At 43.2% G+C, this 20,414-nt stretch overlaps 1 protein-coding gene across 1 annotated transcript in view; it reads left to right on the forward strand.

The window, feature by feature from the left end:
* C9H1orf21 (chromosome 9 C1orf21 homolog) overlaps positions 1–20,414 on the forward strand; it is a 103,849-nt gene that overhangs the window by 51,259 nt on the left and 32,176 nt on the right. Inside the window, exon 3 of the mRNA XM_059854541.1 lies at positions 11,483–11,577. Coding sequence (XP_059710524.1) covers positions 11,483–11,577 — 95 coding nt within the window. The remainder of the gene's footprint in view (positions 1–11,482; positions 11,578–20,414) is intronic.

The following is a 20,414-nucleotide window of genomic DNA, read 5'->3' on the forward strand; positions in this document are numbered from 1 at the left end:
ATTTCTTCTGTTTTTACAACCCCTTGTCAAGGTGTTAGATGAGGGAATTATTCTGCACAGTCACTCTCCTCAGTGGAAGGGAGCTGTTTTTACCCAGATCTTTGCAGTGCTGGGTTTGGAAAGATGCAGGCACAGTTGGACTCAGCACTTCAGTGGGGATTTACAGTACAGAGACAGAAGGTGAGCCAAGGTGGACAAACAGTTGATATCCCTGTTTTAGGAGCAGAAATTAATCACAGGCAGGTAATCACTTCCTTGCTGCTTATTTTCATGTGAGCTTCCCCTTTTGCAAGCTCTCCATCAGCATCACCCAGAGAACTCTGAGGGACCCCTGCAGTCCCTGAGGGTGGGCAGAGAGAACATGGTGTAATTCCAGGCACTGTGACCTTTCCTCCAAGCTGCTTAGCCCCATGGAGAGTGCAGTCCCAGCCCATAGGAATGAAGTGCAAGGGGTGTGCATTTCACAATTGCATTAGTGGGCTATAAATAGGGCCATACATCCGCCTGTGGTGCTGGCCAGGAAGGAGCCAGGATGTGTTTTCTGGCAGCCTTGGTGCTAAAGGAAATCCGTTTATTTTATGGTGCAGACACACTTAGTTTTTCACTTAATCTTTTCATGACTATCTCCAGCATTCATTGCCTACCTGGACATGCAAATGAGGAAAAATCCTGGTAGAAATGCCATTTACTTTCAGTTACTGCAGTGTTCCTTTAGCCATTTTCCATGTGTTTTACTCCTGGGCCACAAATTTGGAGAAATAAAAAAACCAAAGCCTGGAATTTGGCCGGAAAAGACCCACTCTGGGGAATAATTCCCAATTCCCCAGGTAAGCCTTGTGTAGCTGCATGGATGTGTATTCATTTCAGCCACACAAAAGGGAAATTTTTAAGGCTGTAATTTTGTAGTGGGAAATATCTACTGGTAGAAATAGCTGTTAAACACAAAGGAAAGGTACCTAACCAGTAAGTATTTGTGTATCTTTGGCCTGCACAGCCAGAGGTGCCTTTATGGGATAGAGGAAGTGAGCATAGAAGGCGTTTTTCCAGTAGGTAATTCTCAAAAACACTGTGCCATCATGGGTATTTTAAATAAATATTACAACCAAGTGGTCTCATGTTCTCCTTGGTCAGAGGCCCAAGACTGACAGTGCTCTGTCTTGAGCTAGCACCAGAAAAAAATGGGAGCAAAATGGAAAATGTCAAGACTTCTGCTTCGTGTGCTTGTGAAAAACAAAGCCTGGCTTCTGCTGAGGGGTGTCGTTATACCCTGCCATGCAGGTTTTCTTCTTACCTGTGTGAGTGGGGACTCTGGCAGAAAGGATCAGGGTTAGGGTGCTTTTAAATTCTCTTTTTCCTTTCTGCTCTTGTCACAGGAGCACTGCAGGGGCTGTTCAGGCAGCTCGGGTGCAGAGCACTTCATGTTCTGTAGTGCTGGGAAGGAGCATGCAGTCACCTTTGTTCCAGGAGTTATGGCTCCATGAATGATCTTGAGCTATTCAGAGGGAAAAAAGGGGGTGTAGTGGGTTGGTTTTTTCCACTGAAGTCTCCTGAGTTGTGTAATGGTTGTAGTTGTTGCATTTGCATGCACGTTATCTCCTGTATTTTGTTGTCAAGTGGTCACAGCCCCCAGGGCTGCCAGAGCTCCGGGAGTGTTTGGACAGCACTCCCAGGGATGCACAGGGTGGGATTGGTTTTTTTTAGCTATTACTAAACTCTTTTCTTTCAGACATCAGTATTTTGCTTTCTTTTAAAAAGTGTTGCCCAAAGGGAAGGGAAGAAGGCATGGAAAATCTGTAACCAGAGCAAAATATTAATCTTTCCAATAGGTTACTTTTGGAGCTGCTAGATGGTCTGTAAGTAAAATAATGTAATTAACTTCTGTATCTTTTGCATCTGGAAATGTGTGCTGTATTTTGTAAATCAAGGTTTCCTTAGATCTCCCCTCTTGGTTTAAAGAGATACTGACAGTGAGGAGATGTTGCTGGCTCAGGGTATTTATTCAGTTCCTTCCATATTGGAATTAATAAAAATGAAATAGCTGCTGATTTACAAACACTCTTTGAGGCCCATGAGCATGGAAAATTTGATAGCCCAGTATTAATAGAAAAAAGTTCCTATCCCAGAAAGGGTATGAAAATCCATTTCAAGTCATATGTTGCGGGGCAACAATCTCATTTAATAGTTGACTGATTGAGAATGGCATTGCTTGTTAAGGAAAGAGGAATTGGCTTTTTTATTGACAAGGAAACTGAAGGCACCTCATCCTGTGTTTTCAATAATAGGAGATGTGTAATTTTGAGGGTGTGGAGTGGTAATGACTTATTTTCCAGGGAATGCTTGGGGCAGCTCCGTTCAGGAGTGGTTTTGGGTGGGTGGATAGCTTAGAGGGGCTGTAAAAGGCAAAGCCTGCAGTGCTGCACGAGGGATGCTCACAGAAATGGCCAGTTAGGTGTTTTTCCTGGAACTGAATAGTCCCTGACAGGTTCTGTGCCAGAGTGAGGAATGTTTAGTGGAGTACATAGACAGATGGGGGTGAAGGGAGGGTCAGCAGAGACTGGGAGTTTCATTAATGACATTGAAAAACCTGAAGAGAATTAAGTGTTTTGTGCTTGGTGGTTTTTTTTAAACTTACTGAGGGAGAATTTCAAACCAGAGCAGTGAAATGGAGTTGAAGGAGCCTTTCCAAGCTGGCCATGCTGTGCTGTGTTCAAGGCAGCCTGGATCCAGACACCCACCTGGGGACTTCACATGAACAGTCATGTTTTCAAGGCACAGACCCTTTGTTTTCCTCTTGTCCATTCCTTTAATTAATCTCTCTGCAGCTTGTTCCCTCTCCTGCTTTCATTTCTCAATTTCATCTTTTTAGTGGGCTAGTTAATTGCATTTACTGGGTATCCTTCCTGCCAAGCACTGTGGCTGTAATCTCCTCCACCTGGGAAATGGTTTCCTTTAAAAAACCTGGTGTCTGCCTCAAAGTTATATGTTAATTAAATGAAAACAAAAAGGTAAAAAAAAGTGTCTGTGTGTGTATATATATTTATATATATATATATATATTTATGTATATGCGAATTATATAGTTTCAGCAAGCAGAAATTGAAAGATAGTTGTGAGTGCACACCACCAGCACTCTTCTTTGGCTTTGTAATTACAGAGGAGTGCACAAAAGTCTTTAATTATATGATCACATGGCAGGTTTTTTCAATACCATCTCACATGTGGTGTTTCCTCAGATCCTGAGCACAAAGGCAGTGGGAGCGAGGCAGAGATTGTGTGTTTAGCATTAACTGGGTTTGGGGATGTTGAGGTTGGATTTTCAAATCTTCCCTGAGATAATGAAATGGCCTCTGAGGCTGTGGTTCCTCTGACCTACCTACAGCTAAGGGGGTCCTGGCAGATACAGAGCAGTGGGCCTGTGCCCCTGGTGTAAGGTTAGTTAAAACAATCCTTAACTCATCATTTGATGGAAAATTGTATGTACAACTCCAGGTTTCACAGGGCTTGCACTAGATTACAGCTCAAAATGTAGAGTAGCCTTGAGGAGGTTTTGACCAAGAGAAACCAAGTGGTGGAAGGAACCAAGAAGAAAAAACAAGTAGAGGGAGCTAAGAAGGAACCAAGTGAAGGTGGGAAGCAAGTAACCCCCTCCTTGGTTGGGCTGCGCATCTCCGGCTGTGACAGCTGATGTACAGTGGTTTGTTTCTGCGAGTCACATGCCAAATTTGAGAGTTAAACCTATAGATTTAAACAAGGGAGCTAAATTAATGGGTTCATCATCAGCTGCCACCTTTAAACTGGGGGGAAAGTAATCAGAAAATGCAGGATAGATGAACTGAGGCATCTGAGGAGCAGCAGCAGTGCAGGGGTTGGGACAGCACCTTCTGCCACAGGCAGACATCAGGCTGGGAGAGGACAGAGCTACCAAGGGATGGAGAGCTTGTGAGCAGCTCTGAAAGCTGCTGACAGCACTGGTGAGGGGTGGGCTAACACAGAAACATGAGGGTTTGAGCTCCTCCATCAGCAGAGATCAAGATGATGTCCAGGGCAGTTAATGGAGCTGTGTTGTGTCATACCTGTTGGCCTTAAGGATTGCTGCTGAAAGATGTCATGGCTGGGCCTGCAGGAAGGAGGTTTGGTAAAGTGGAAGGGAAGTTGCTAAATTTCTTCAGGTAAGCATCACCCTTGAGGGAGTTAATGTTTCATGAAGCACTGGATGGCCATAGGGCTGCTGGAGAGCTTAGGAAAGAGTTCCTCTGTCTTGCTGAAAGTCCTTCCAGTTCTGCAGGAATCCTCCACTTAGGGACTGGCTTTTGTTACACTGAGTGTCTCAATCCCTTTTTTTCCTCCAAAAAACCAGCCCTAGTGGTCACATCTGCCTTGTGCAGGAGTTGTTGGCATTCTTTGGGTACATGTCAGAGTTGTGTAGGAAGAAGGAAAAGTGCTTGAGGGTGGTCTTTGCAGATGTGCTGCGATCTGTGTGGTGTGTTGATTTTTAAGGAGCTATTCTGTCAGAGGATTTAGATTTTGTTGGCAGAATTGCTGTGTTGCTCATGCACCTGTTCTCTGTTTAGTATCTGGTGGTGTCCACTGCCTCGACTCCCAGCAGTGGCTGTATTTTTAGATTGGATTAGGGTAAGGTAAATTAATTTGGGAAATCTGAATGAGCATTTTCAGATAATCCTTTGAGAAAAATGGGTTGGCTTATTTCCTAAGCTATTTTTATTATTCTGTTAATGTTAGTAAAACCATGATCATTTGGATCAGGAATTGCCTGTGAATTGATAGCTTTGAGGGCTGGTGATGAAGAAAACTACAGGCTGCTCACCCAATACTGGTTGATCTCCAATGAAATTTCACTCCCAGCCCACATCCAAGTGGATCAGAAACCCACCCCCACAGCTGAGCAAATGCTTTAAGTCTTTAGACTCAAATGAATCATAGAGCTGCTGCTTTCTGTGAGTGCTTGAAGCTGGACCTAAGAAGATAACTTAGATATCCTCCATTTCTTAATAATTAGTTCAAGAAATATTAATTTGCAGGATTTTTGCAACTACTTTTTCTGACTGTTGACTTTTTTTGGGATTTTTGGGATCCAGGCAGTTGATACCCAGATCCATAACAGGGTTGGAATAACCTGAGTAGCTCATCTCACCCTTCCAGTCCTCCAGAGCAGATGCACATGAGCCCATGGCACTCAAGGCTGATGACTCAGGTGCTGGAAGCTGCAGCCACCCAGGCAATCTAATTCTGCTCCTTGACTCTCCTGGTGCTCTGTGATTTTGTTTTTTCCCCTGATGTGTAGCCTGGCTCTTTCTAGAGCTGAGCCCACCACTGCTCATGTCCTCCCACAGGGCAGCTGTGGATTTTGGAATGTTCCTCCTTCCCTGTGGCCCTGGGGATGGGCTCCAGGGGAGCTCATCCAGCTCCAGCATCCCAGCACAGGCAGGACATGGAGCTGTTGGAGCCGGAGGCCATCAAGATGATCAAAGGGATGGAGCATCTTTGCTGTGAGGATAGGCTGGGAGAATGGGATTGTTCAGCCTGGAGAAGAGAAGCTCCAGGGTGACCTAATTGTGGCCTTCCAGTGCCTGTAGGGAGATGACAAAAAAGATGGAGTGACTGTTTACAAAGGGTGGAGTGATGGGACAAGGGGGAAATGGCTTCCCGCTGCCAGAGGGCAGGATTAGATGGGATATTGGGAAGGAATTGTTCCCTGTGAGGGTGGGCAGGCCCTGGCACAGGGTGCCCAGAGAAGCTGTGGCTGCCCCTGGATCCCTGGAAGTGTCCAGGGCCAGGTTGGACAGGGCTGGGAGCAACCTGGGACAGTGGAAGGTGTCCCTGCCCATGGCAGGGGGTGGAATTGGATGATTTTTAAGGTCCCTTCCCACCCAAACCATTCTGGGATGTTTGGCATGTTCTGTGCTCAGCATCTAAGTGGCTCACCTGCTGCTCTATATTTCAGTTAAATTGCATCAAAATCTCTTACGGTTCTTAACAAGTATTTTTAGAAAAAGCAATTCAGTCCTTTATCTAAATATAGATTTGAGCTTTCAAGCCTTTGGGAGAGGGGAGCACGTGGAGCTTTGATCCTTGGCATTCACAGCAGCAGGAGCACTTTCTGCACCTGGCAGAACCAAGTGCAGAGCAGAGGAATTTGTTGGACATAAAGCTCCTATTTTACAGAACAGACCTGTGGTTTAGTAGGGATGGAGGATAAATCCTGGCATGTCCTGTGATAGAAAGGCAAAAGAAACTGCAGAAAAATACGTGGCACAGGGAGATGAAGGTGTGTTCAGAAACTTCCCTCTTGGTGGGATCACTGAAGTACCACTCACCTCTTGCCTGATACTTGATATTGTGCTAAAATTATAGAAGAGGCTCACCCGTCGTCCCTCTTGATGACAGTGGAACCAAATCTGTTTGTCCTTAGATGTCTGAAATGGGAATCAGTGTAAATCAGCATTCTATTCATTTACTTATCTAAAGGCTTGCTGTTTAACCAAGTATTTCTCTGAAAGTCACAGTGACTCTAGATATATTTGACAAAGTTAAGCTTTTTCTTCCTTTAAACTGAGCTAGAATTGATGTCATTGCCCATATTCCTGTGGTAAAGGCACTTACAGCCGTGTCTGGAAGTGCTGAAGACATTTTTCTCATGGGAACCACCACAGTTTTGTGCCCCCCACCCAGTAATTGTTTCAATATTCTAAGTTGATATGCTCATTTATCACTGAAATTGTTATTAATGAGTGCTGTTTTTCTTTGTCACATTGCCATGGCAACTGGGTGACATGTTTCAGTGGAATTATCTGTTTCCAGATGGAGATCTTCATTCATAAGATTTGCCTGCTGAGAATTTTTGCAGCATATTCAACTTCGAAATTCTTCCTCCCTGTGCCTTTCCACAGTTTGGAGCTAGAAGCATTTCTGCTTTCTGGTTTATATCCTGTGATTTTGTGGTGGGTGTTATGCTCGCAATATTTCTGTCTTTTGTCGTTCATTTATGTTGTTTTTCTTTTGATTTAATTGAGTTGCTTTTCTTCAACTCAGGATTTGCTGTGACAGTCCTGTAAAGCCATTCCTCCCCCATATGAGTTATTGGAAATTTTCTCATTTTATATAATACACCACACAATGCCTTGATTTTGTTTTTACTCCTGAAAGGAGCATAAGGATCCATGATGTATCACATTCTGAGTGATACTGTCCTTATTTTTTTATCATATTCACTACTTGATTTTTAGTTCTACACAAGAAAGAAGCATGAACATGTTTCACTTTTCTTTTTGATATAAAACTGTATTTAGGGAAAAGACCAAGGTAAATACTCATAGAGTACAAATTTCCTTGATCCTGAACATCTTACAGTTTTAAAGGTCTTGTTAGCTGGCAGACTTCATGAGGTCCTGCTTGATCTCAGTCAACCTTTCAGTATTTCTCTGGATTTGTTTCTGATCACTCAGACCAAAATACCTCAAAATGCTGTGTTTACTTCAGTAGAAATCAGAAGCTAAAACTCAAAAGATGGTTTTTATCACCTTTTACTTCTTCAATTCCAGGTCACTCTTGACTTAGTGGGCAAAACCAGGTTAGCAGTTTTTTGCACATCCCTACAGGAAAGGCATTAAGGGCCCATTCATCCAACCTGTCTTTAATCCAATTTTCATGTTCACCTCAAACTATTAATGACCATACACCTCATGATCTGCTTCAAGGTCTGTGTGTTGTGTAAACATCCCTTTTGCACTTGCAGAGCTTTCATCCTGACAGTAGGTTTAGAACAAGAACAATCTCATAAATAGCTCAGAATCTGTAGTTTCTGAACACCTTGCCTTATGTGTAAAGTATCTATAGAAGACAAATTTTGTCTTCACCTAGTCAAAAGAAGCCTATATATCATTGTGTCCTCCCAAAAATAACATAATGCAGTGCAAGACCCACCTTCTGGAAATAATTATTTTATTTTAATTCCTATGTTTAATAATTTTGAAATAAAGGATGTTGTCTTACCTGTGAGTAAGGCTCTCTGTTACACCAGCAAGCAGTGTCCTCCCTAGCTGTATAATTCTGTATAATTACTTAGCTGTTCTTTTCCCTTGCAAAGTGGAATCATATCTATTTATACCTCCCTCCAGCCAAAGACTACTCAATACTAACAAATATTTCCAATGTATTATACCAGTGCTCCTTGTTTTAAGGAAGGGATTTTGCCTATGATAGGGAACTAGGAGAGCTTATGAGTAATGATGTTGCTTCAAACATAGCAAATCTCTGATCTGCTCCCTTCATTTCTGTGTGTAGCTGATAAAACAGTTGTTATGGCTCAGTTATTGACCAAAATGAAGTTGAACCCTGCCTTTCCACAGGCCAGTGCTGCATTTGCCTTGTGGTCTCACCGTGGTGCGTGCAGAGAGCCCCTGGATTGCTGGAGCTGGGAGCTGCCTGGAGCTCTGGGCTGTTCATCACTCCTTGAACCACTGGGGCCTGAGTGCCAGCCCCTCAACCCCTTCCCCAGTGGGTCTCATCCCAGGAGATAATCTTGTGGCCTTTAAAGCAGATCCTCAGCTTTAGATTGTGTCAAAGCTTTATTGCTTTTTGAGATACAAGCAGAGATTTCTTCTGCTCCAGCACATACCATCTATTAGAGCCAGGACATTTATATTAATTTTGTAAGACACTTTCTGTTACTAGGCTGATTCTGCCAACATCTGCAGGGGCTTCCTGATTTTTTTATCTGTATCCACAGAATTACAGAATGGTTTGGACGGGATCTTAAAGCCCATCCAGTGCCACCCCCTGCTATGGGCAGGGACACCTCCCACTAGCCCAGCTTCCTCCAAGCCCTGTCCAACCTGGCCTTGGACACTTCCAGGGATCCAGGGGCAGCCACAGCTTCTCTGGGCACCCTGTGCCAGGGCCTGCCCACCCTCACAGGGAACAATTCCTTCCCAGTATCCCATCTGACCCTGCCCTCTGGCAGTGGGAAGCCATTCTCCTAAGGAGAAGTTGGATTTCTCCAGGGTAAGACTTGCTGTGGTAGATTCAACTTATCCAGAAAAGGTTTTGAAAATTACAGGTTTATTTTTCAAAACCTTTTTGCTGCTGCATATCTTGGGTATAAATTATCCAGTTGTCTGCCCTTCTGCAGTTGGTAGGATGGAGGGGACAGTAACACCAGCTGTGCCAGAGAGAATTGAATACTTATTGTATCATCAGGAAAGTATTGAAGTTTACTAACACTGTTGGAAATAGCTCTGGAAATATCATAAGCAATCTGTGCAGTTTTCTGGCCACCAGTTCAGAGCTACTTGATGCATCTGGCAAATGATGCCCATGTCCATTGTGAATTTAAAATTTTTGATCTCTAGGGAGACTCTGTCCTGTCCAGGTGTATCAGAATTTCACATGTCAGTCTGATTATTCCTGGCTGTCAGTCAGGGACTCCTCAGTGCCCTGGTTGACTTGCTCCAAGGGATGATGTGTCCAAGGAAGCATCCCTCCTATACCATTCCCACAGGATCAGCTGCTGCCTGGATGTGGTGTTTAATCACCATTAATCTCTTGGAATAAGCAGCAGACACATTTCAGGGATATTTTTGTCATGGAACATCAGCCCCTCCACACCTTTCTCGTTTTCCACAAGGCTGGGCTGAACTTCCTCTCTCCTCCAGTGCCCCTGGACTGGCTGTGGGTGGGGAAATGTCCTTTGTGCTGCTTTCTCTTGCTCATCTGTTTCCCCATTCAGATCCCTGCGTGCCTCTGTGGGAGTTTGATGCTTTTTCTGCGTGTGGGTTTTATTGCTAATCACAACACAGAGCACAGAGGCAGGGAGGAAAATGTAAGTTAGATAATTGCAGTCAATCAACTGTTTCTAATTCCCAGGCTTTATTGTGTTCGGCCCTTTTGGGCTTATGAATTGTCATCTCCAGACTAGCTGAATTACACTGGGAAAAAAAAAAAAAAACCAAAACCTCTGAGTTGTTCACATTTACCAATCTGATAATATTGTCTTAAATTCTTCCATCTGATTTGAGGTTCTGTGTCTCAGATGCTTCTATTTGATAGATTCAGTTTATTTGAACTCTGTGATAAAGAAAATGTATAGATGTGGACTAGTCCAAATGCAAAACCGTCATGTATTTTAAAAAGTAAGATTGTTTTTTGAAACAAGTTTATTTTTAAAATAAGCCTTACTTTTCAAAGCGAGGCTTATTTAACTTCTAGACTCTGTGGTTATTTCCTGAAAACAACTTTGTTCAAATAATATTGATTCTTTTTTTAACAATACAGTATCCCAGAAAAATCTATTTGTGCTTTGTTTTCTCTTAGTATAAGTGAGAGAAATTGCTTGAAAACCCAAAGAAAATAAGGAAAGTTTGTGCAGTATCTTCTAATTTGCCATGGTTTTGCCCTTTATTCCAAGTGAACTATGTCTCATTTCACTTAGAATTAATATTTTCCACCTTTGTGGGATGGAGCTTCTCTCCTTCATTGTTTTTCCTGGATGGAGGAGGGTGGATGCACAACTCTGGGTGTTTTTTTCCAGTAGACTCACATGCTGCAAAGATAAGCAGAGCAAAAAGTGACTGAGCAAGGGCAGTGTTGGTCCTGCAAGAACTGGATTCACAGGCTGCAGGGAAGAATAATTCTTCAAATCCCATCTTGTCCTGTCAAGGAAAAAAAATCCCTTCTTGGAGCTTTGCGGTTACTGTGGTATAGCACCTCTATGTTAGGTAACATTTCCATACTGGCATTAGAGCTGGGAATTCTAGTATTTGAAGAACTGATAAATGTTGAGGACAAACCAAGAATCTTTTTTTTCTTACTTATTTTCAGGCTGAATTTCTGTCTGGGTAATGTTTGTGTGCAGGAAAAATGGTGGTTGGTGGGGGAAGTGGGAAGAGGAAGATGATCAGCATGGGGCCCTTTCTCCAGAAATCATTCTGTGACTGTGCATTGTGTCGGTAGGAAAAACAAAATTTAAAAAAGGACAAAGGGATTATGGTGTGGGTTGGCTTTTTTTCCAGCTTTTAACCTACATTTTCAGTATCTTCCATCAGCTTTGCTGTGCAGGGAACACCCATGAGCAGCCTTCTCTCAAGTAGTCCGTGGCTTGTTGGTCCACTGAGAATAAATATCCAGGGAGGGTGCAGGAGCAAAGAACTTGTTTGTATTGAACATATTAAACAGAAAACTAGGGATTTGGGAGAGACTACACACTAAACATCCCTCTTTCCTGGTGCCATGGCTATACTAGACCAGAGAGCTACTGAAATGCTTACTGAAGCTTTAGGCAGGAAAAACTTCCTTTGTATTAGTCACATGTAAGCCTTTGAAAAGATATACATGTAATTTTTAGTTGCTTTGCTTAACTAGGGTCTATTCTAGTCAGCTGTTTTGGTTTTAGTTTGGTTTTTATCCCAGCTGCTGAACTACACTGGTTCAAATTTTTTTTTTTCTTTTTTTTTTTCTTGGTGCTCAGATGAGTATAGGATCAAACCAGTGGAAGAGGTCAAATACATGAAAAATGGGGGAGAAGATGATCAGAAAATAGCAGCCAGGAACCAAGAAAACTTGGTAAGGATTGAACTTATCACTTCTCTAATGAACTAACGTGGCTCTGCTTTTGTAATGGAATATGCAGCACCCTCCAGCAACGGCTTGTGCGCGGCAAGAGGATTTTCTCCAAAATGTCACCACTCCCTGCAAAGCTCTCATGGAAGGTGCAAAATACAACTTTTTCCTTCTTGTCTTTCTGAATTAGACTCTACATGATCTTGGAGTGAGCGCCTCCATGATTTTAAGTCACTCCCCTTCCTTGCAGATCCGAAATTGCTCTTCATTTGGAAATGTGTGTGTCTGTGTTACGAATGAGCTGGAGTAAAACAGCACTTCTTTGCCATTAAGAAAATGACCTACTTATGTAGATGCTTGCTGGTTTTCTGTATTTTAAAATTCCCAGGGAAGGCAATTTGGAACAGAAAAAAACAATATATTCATAACACAGCAGTCATAACAATCGTGTGTGTTTCTTTTGCCCCGATTTGAGCACTTTGCCAGCTCGTAGTTCCATTAAGGGAAGGCAATCACAGGCAAACTCTTAGGACTACTTGAAATAACTAAGATGTTGTTGAAGCAGCTTAAAAATCACGGTTGAGTCACTTCTGGCATTTCTGAGAAGTTGTTTCTTCTCTTCCAAAGCTGAAGGGCTATAGATTTTCTTATTGGCTGGCTGGGGCTTTGACCAGTCGAAGACTTCAAAGACATGCCACAGTTCTTGTAGTTGGGTGCAACTTTTCACGTCCGGTTCCACTCATTCAGTGCAGCTTTTCTTCACATAGAATGGTTGGGTTTTCTCCCCTCCATCTGTAGGTCCAGAGGGGAAACAGCAGCAGCAGATTCCAGTGGAACCATAACCATTATCACCAGCTGAGGATTTGTCTTTTGCCATTATTGGGCAGCTGTAGAAAAAGCCAGTTTGGGATTTTTTACTTTTGATGAAGATGTGAGCTCCAGCAACTTGGCTATTTATATTTCCTCTCCTGGACACACATACTTACCTCACACAAGTGCAGGTGCATTCCTGTAGCAAATGCAGTAGCAAATGCAGTTTATTTTGCTGCCCTGTCCTGTGGCTGAGCAGCAGGCAACAGGATTTCTTCTTCAACCTCTGGATCAGCCATTTGCTACCTGCAATTTTACATAGCTGGTGCTCCAATGGGCGGTGCAACTTCAGTTTGGAGCAGGATTTAGAGGTTTTTAGCAGACTGTTGGGGAGTCATTTGCAGGGCTGGGAGTTGGAGTCAGTGATCCCATTGAGTCCCTTCCAGCTCTGGATATAATATGAATCTGTTAGATTTTCCACTGGCCTTCAGCTGTAGTTAAATGAGAGTATTTGCAGAAGGTCCCATGTCACTGGAATGACAGCAGGGGAAAGCTCAGGAAAGCTCAGGTCTGCTGGGATGACATACATGCTGAATGTCTATTCAAAACTAGCTCGAGCTGTTTTGCACTTTTTTTGGTGCTAGCTGTCTTGTAGCACCCAAGTGTTCGCCTGGTTAAATGTAGGAAGAGCACAGTGCTTCTTGTTTTATTATTGGTGGGTCATGTTTGATGGGAGCAGTGAGTTTGTTGGAAAATGGAACAGTAAGGATTTGGAAGGCTGGTGTAGCTCTTCTCTGTCACGTTTATCAGGAGGAAAAAAAAAAAAGGCAATAACACAAGAAAGTCTTCAGCCAGACAGGATGGATATGCCTTAAAACAAAAACTGTCTTGCCCACCAAAAAGGCTTTATTTTCCTTTTCCTCATCTTACTGTAAGGAGATTACCTTGTCTGTAATATATGCAGCTCTTTAATCCTGGGAATTGTCAAGTCCTCATCACTTCTGGTTTTTTTAAAGGGGTTTCACTATTGGAGTTCTCCTTAGTAAACATGTTTTAGCTCACTGCTTAGAGGATGGGTTAAGCTACCCATCACTGAGGCTTTAATTTCCTTAGTGTGTGAGAAGCTGGCAAGCACTTACATAATCCCATCTTCTCATCAGCCATTTCCAGGCAACTGAAATTTTAGGAACAAGAAAAGGCGGTGGGAGAATTGACTGGCCCTTTTTCCTCCTCTCTTGTTTCTTAACCCCAATTTCTTTATTGCCACGGGGCTGCAAATTCACATCCCCTTCAGAAACACAGCCCAGATGAGATGTGTAACCTCAGTGTCTGGGAACTGCTCTGGGTGGGTTATCTTATCCCCTGATTCTGGTGCTTGAATTATGTTTTTCAGATGCCTTTGAATTTTTCGATCCCATTATCATCTCTGTTACTTTTTTAAGGTATTTTGAAGTCTTGCCTAAAAAAAAAAAATCTCAGCTTAAGTGAAAATAAACCTGCTTCCCTTGTAACTTAAGCTCTTTGATGTGCTGCCATCTCTGCCTTTGGTGCTGCAGTATTTCTGAGTCAGGGGGAAAGAAGGTCACATGAGTAGATGAAGAGAATGGGAGGGCATGGCAGTCATCAGGGAAGCTGTCATTTCACACTGGGTGCTCAGGCCACTGGTGCCTGAGCCCCAGGCTTTGATTCTGCTTGAGGAAGAGCCAGAGAAGGGCTGGTACAAGCGTGGGTATCTGTCAGTGAATCACCACCTTCTCAGCTTCCACCTGAGGCTTGAGCAAGGCTCCACACTCGGGCAGGTCTGGCATGGTGGAGCAGAAATGCTCCTAAGACACAGTGCCAGCAGGAATGGCTGTACTAGGGCTGTCTGCCAGGGGAAACACAAGATGCTCCATGGGAAGACATTTTCTGCTGGAATCAAAGGCCCCTTTGGATTAAAATGTAGACCTTTGACAAGAGGGAAAAAAATAAGAAAAGATAAACTGAGCTTGTTTTCCTGCTGTTCCTTAGTATCCATAGGCCTCATTCACTTTAGTCAGGTTGTTTCTCCAGTTCTCCACTTGCCACTGGGATCTCTCTGCTCCTGGTTTCATTCCAGGTACCTCTGACACCTTCCAGAGCACCTCCACCTTCAAAACAAAGCCAGAGTCATTGCACTTGAGCTGACAGTCCCACATCCCATCCACATCCCAGCCTGCAGGGTGGGAATGGGATGTAGCAGGATTGGGCACTGCAGAGCTGGGGCTGCCCTGGATGCTGTCACTGCACCACTGCTTTGGTGGCTGCTCAGCTAAACCAGCGAAGAACCAGCAGATAGTGAAAGACAGAAGTAATTTGTACTACATATTATATATGCTATTAAACCACAAGCATTGCTCTGTGCATATATATATATTTTATTTTTTTTTACCCACATGTAAGAAAACATGGGAGCTGTGCATGTGAGGTGATGCATAGAAGGTGCTGTTATTCCTGGAGGTAAATGAGCAGCTAGGGTGGTTATTTGTGAGTTCAGAAGCAGAAGGCCTGCCTGGGATGGTTTGTGGGGATCCTGGGCTTTGTCTCCATGCCCAGCTTGGTGCCAATGTGCCACATGTGGTGCTGAACATGTGGCACATTGGCTTGTGTTAAAACTAAACTTCAGCTCCCCGGGACTCCACAAGGGCTCTACAAAACCTCTCCTGCATTTCCCCATCTTTGGGGAAGGTTTTATGCTAAGCCTTCTCCAAAACAAAGGGAGTTTTGCCAGCCTTGAGTTTGCCACTCAGCAGATCTGGATGGGGTTTTTAGGCCCTAAGGAATAGCCACAGCTAAGGGTGGATTTGTCACTGTGAAAGCTAAAATGCCAAACTCAGGCAGTATTAATATTTTACAAGCAGGTATGACCTAAATAAAAATAACATATTAATAAAGACCTGTTAACTTTTTGTTTGGAGGGGACTGTTGAGCTCTTACACCATCATGTTAAATATACACAGTACAATTACATAACAGCCTTTTTTATACTCATAATGGGGCAAATTTAATTGTCCTCATTTCCATACTCTCACAGCACTCCTGCCTTTCCATTGTAAAATATTACTGCCAGAAGAGGTAAAATGAGAAGGTGTGTGGTATTCCTGCAGCTTAGCCTTGCTTTGGCAAACTTCAGGAGCTGGATCAATTTTCCTCTGAACTGGGCTGTCATAGTACAGATATCCCTGAAAATACCAAATCCCTAAAGCTGCATTTCTTTTCTGTTGAGTAGTTATCTTGATATTTATTGCACTTCAGGTTTTGGATGTTTTTATAACTTTTATTCATCATTTTCTGGGCTGTACTGGCACAAAAGGCCACTTACTGGGATTTTTATGCTTTGTTATCCAAACCCCTTAAACAATTAGATATAATCCTGTGTTTCATCCTGGAGCTCCATAGTGAAATTGCATGTTAGAGCTTGAGATTAATTCCTGCTGGAGCTGGGAGAAAATTGCCTCTCTATTGCTCTTGCTACCTCTCACTCCACCTTTAATAACAATGTTTTGCTTTTTGTTTTACCCAATTTCCACACATTTCCACTCCACTTACCTGCAAATGTGATTTTTGTCTCTCTTGAGCTTCTCAGCCCAGCTGCTGTTCTCTATTTATCACCCAGCTCCACATTGCTTGGAATTGCAACCCCCCTGCCTCCCTGACTCTGTATTCAACACCAGTTATCATTTTCTGTAGTGATTTGTTTAAAGTAGGCAGTAATATCTGATTGATGAAGTGTGTGAAATTAAAAGCCTGGCAGAAAATGCAGAATGAAATGCCTTAATAACCACAGAAAATGTAATATGTGAAAGGGAAGACCCCCTATTTGAATATATATGTATATATTATACACAAGATGTAAAATGCATCTTATAGATACATCAGTCATAAATATTTTTGTTGTGCAGTGCAAAGATTGGTATATGTTGAATTCCACATCAATTTAGGAAAATACGTTTTAATTATATTAGCAACCTGCCCAATCTAGGTGCTAAAAAAACTAAATAAAAATGAAATAAGCCAGCTAAAAGAAATAGAGTAGCCACCACTGAGTTTATTGGGGGTACTTGTGGTGTTTTCCTTTCTACAGCTGTAAAATATCACAAGAGCAAATTTAAGCATGGAAATAGAATTAATTTGGTACTTTAAAATACTTAAAGCCTGTGCTGCTTATTATTGCTAGGTAAGCTTTGAATTGCAGTGTTGTAAATGCATAACTGCATTTTTATTTCAGCACTGGTGCAGTACATTGGTGAAGATCTTTTTAAAAACTGAAGTTAGCACATATCAATGCATATTCCAGTGTCAGGGTTTCTCTCTCTAATGTCCTTATTATTTATTTCAAACCATTGTGCCGTGCCAGTGCTTCGGAACACAGCATTTCAGGTTAGAGCTTGCTCATGCTCTGCTTATAAGAGGAAAGAAACCAAAAATGCTCAAGAGCCTTCAAGCCCTTAGAAAGAAGAGGTTTTCCTGGGTTATGTCCATCCTGAGGAGTTTGGCTGTGTTAAATCCTGTGCTGGCCCCTTGTTTGCTTTCCTTGCTGCTTGTGACATTCTCCAGGAGCCCCGTTCCTCCAGCACAGGGTCAGCTCCAGTTCAAGTGTTGGGAAAACTTCATCCTGCTGGTTCATTATCCACTGTAAAGGATGGATATCTATATATATATTTTTCTATATATAAAAGAGAGGCTATTAATTTCGCTGCATCTTGTCCCCCTTATTTTCCTGTCTGCTTTCAGATCACAGACTCCCAGGTTGGTTTAGGTTGGAAGGAGCTTAAAACTCATCCAGTGGCATGGGCAGGGACACCTTCCACTATCCCAGTTTGCTCCAAGCCCTGTCTAACCTGGCCTTGGGTACTTCCAGGGAGAGGGCAACTGTGCCAGGGCCTCCCCACCCTCACAGAGAGGAGTCTCTGCTCAGTAGCTCACCTAACCCTGCCCTCTGTGAGTTTGAAGCCATTTCCCCTTGTCTTGTCACTCCAGACCCTTGTCCAAATTCCCCCTCCATCTCTCTTGGAGCCTCTTTAGGTATGGAGTACCAGTACATATAGATGTAGCATAAGTATGTGTGTGTGTATATATATATATGTGTATATATATGTATAGGCTCAGCTTAATGAAAAACTTGGAGTTGTTGTTGGTTCTTGTGTTGGAGTCCTGGCAGGGTGAAACCCACAAAAACCCACAGCAAAATGCAGCTTGGGTCATTGTGGGAGGGGAAAAAGAAATTGAGACGCCCTTTTTCTTTGGGTCCTGGGGCATAGGAGTGCTAAAAGGACAAAGTGAGCATCAGCAGATGTGCCTGGAGATGGAATAGTGTGCAGAGGTTCCTGTGGTGTTCATCCATCCAGCTCCTGTGCTGCTGAGAGTTAGGAGAGAGCAGGGGGTGGAGGGCTCCAAAGCCAGCCTGCTCCCCAGCATGTTTTCCCACAGGGACAGGCATCCACTTTGCCCAGGTGCTGTGTCAGCCAAAGCCCAGGGCCCGGGGCAGCTCTGTGGGAACAGGTCTCACAGGTTCCTCACAGCCCAGCATGGAGCTGCTCCACATCTGCACTCTCCTCCCTCCACCTGAAGAAATAAACCACAAAACAAAAGCCGCTGCTACAAAAGTGCAACTCCAAAATCAGTGAGAAAAGAGAAGCCAGGGATTAAAATTCAAAAGTAAGGAGGTGCAGGAGGGAGGGGTGTAACACCAAGCTCCTTCTGCCCGAGGTGGCAGGGTTCACACTGGGATAGAGGTGGGTGGGCTGGGCACCCCTGCCCCGGGCACCTGCAAGGGCAAAGGTGGGGATTCCTCCGGGCAGAGCCACTCTGAGCAGTGCTGGGACAGAGAGGGCAAGGCAGGGGCTGGGCCCCACTGGGGGAAGGTGCACTGCAGACCCATGGAAGAAAATACCTCTGTAGTTCTGGAGGCCTGGTACCCCATCCCTGAAAGTGTCCAAGGCCAGGTTGGACAGGACTTGGGGCAACTGGTGACAGTGGAAGGTGTCCCTGCCCATGGCAGGGGATGGGACTGGGATGAGCTTTAAGGTCCCTTCCAAGCCAGACCTTTGTAGGATACTAAGAGAAATTTGGCATTCTACTTTTATAAGCTGATGCCTAGAAAACTCCTTGGGAATATACAGTGTTTTCCTCCAGTCTTTGTTGACAGGACCTGGGTTGGCACATTTGGCACTGCATGCCATCCGAGGTTCCCTTTCTCAGAGAAATGAGAATTACAGAATCATCCTTTGGATTTCTTTTTTTCCCCAGAGCATAAGATTCTAAATGAATGCTGCCCTATCACTATCAGTACTAAGTAATTACAGCATTTCAATTTTCATAACCCAGCCTCTCCAGTGTTTTTTGCAGCTGAAATAGAAAATGCACAGAAAGGACATTGCTGCTGGAGCCAGTTATTTTAAACGCTGTGCAATTATTTCATATCCATATTGCTCATTTCATTTCAAATTTGCATTGATATTCTTCAAAGAATGGTTTCTCATAATGAATTTATGACAGTTTTAGCTCATTCCACTTACGGGTCACTACATATTATATAGACATCAAAGTAAAAGATTGCACTGGGTATTAATATTCTTCTGGATTCCATTAAAATGGTTCTGGTGAAGAAGTATTCATTTTTCCTCCAGTATTTAATTTTGGAAATTTAGAAGTTAAATGAACATCATTAATAAATATTTTTAGCAACTCAGAAAATCATACAAAAGTTGTTGAGCTCCAGGTGCATTGCTTCAGACCAGACCTTGTTTCTGTCTTTCCCCTTTGTTGAATGAATGTGCACAGTGCTCTGTGGAGAGGTAGAATAATATGATTTTTCAAGTTCTTGATGAATGTCATTTTAAAGTAAAAAGCTTGAAAATATGTCATTCTATTTCTTTCAAAGTGTGTTAAAATAACAGTGTCCAGGAGCAACATGTAATTGTGGGCTTGATGGTGGAGGAAATGCAGCAGTGATGGGCAGCTCTCAGGAACATGGTTCAGAACCAGCCCTTATTGTTGGTGGAAAGGATTCTTGCAAAACCTGCAGAGACATTCCCACCGTCACTTGTGGAAGCAGGTCATGTTCTATACAGCTCGTGTTCTTTCCATGCCTGTATCATTTTAACAGGTGAGTTTCTGCCTGGGATTTTTCCCCCCCTCTCTGGGAAAGCTTCTGCTGTTGAGGAGGGTGGACACAGAGCTATTGGTGAAACAGAGGAGTCAGCAGTCATGGCAAGGTGTCTGTCAAGTTCTTGATTTAAGAGTTTCTTCCATGATTGTGAGTTTCAGGAACCTTCAGATTCTTTTTTTATTATTATTCTTTTTTTTTAAGAACATGAGCATCTCCACTCTTGCAGAACTGAATCTTTAAGAAAGATGAGCTGTAGGATTTTGCAATCTGTCAGCAAGAGGATACAGAGGCTCTCTGTATCCTCTGTTTTGGTACTTGCTATTCAGCAGTTTCATAGTAGGTGTTAATTATTAACTGTGCTGTTTTGGAACAGAGGATGAGGCAAGATACAGGCAGAATGGATCGTGCAGAAATACCTATAATCATCAGAAGTCACTGATAGAGACTGAAGCTGTAAATGCAGGTAGCTGCTATGGCCTGAGAGTCTGAGTTTGGAGCACTCCTGACCAGTGGTGAGCTGTGATCTCCTGATCTCCTTGTGATAGTGGCAAAGTAATTCAGCCTTTCATCTGTTCACATTTAATTATGGATACAATGTGGTCTGCTCACACTTTTTTTTCAGGGACTCCTAGAGTCAAAGTGGTTGTGGTGGAAATGTAGGGTCTGGGATCTCCATGTCTGGTGAGGTGCTAATTTCAGACTGTTGCAGAGTGTAGAGATAACAACAAATTCATCTCTAGGTGCTTCATTAGATGTTTACCCCTACAGCCTTTGTGATCTCTCAGTTTCATTAGTCACTGCTTTGGTTAACTTTCCATCTTTTAGGCAATTTTATGTTCACATCATCCTTGAGCAGGAACATTCCCACCACTACAAGCTGGAGTTTCGTGTTTGCTTGTTC

Source organism: Haemorhous mexicanus, chromosome 9 (assembly GCF_027477595.1).
Source record: "Haemorhous mexicanus isolate bHaeMex1 chromosome 9, bHaeMex1.pri, whole genome shotgun sequence".
NCBI lineage: Eukaryota > Metazoa > Chordata > Aves > Passeriformes > Fringillidae > Haemorhous > Haemorhous mexicanus.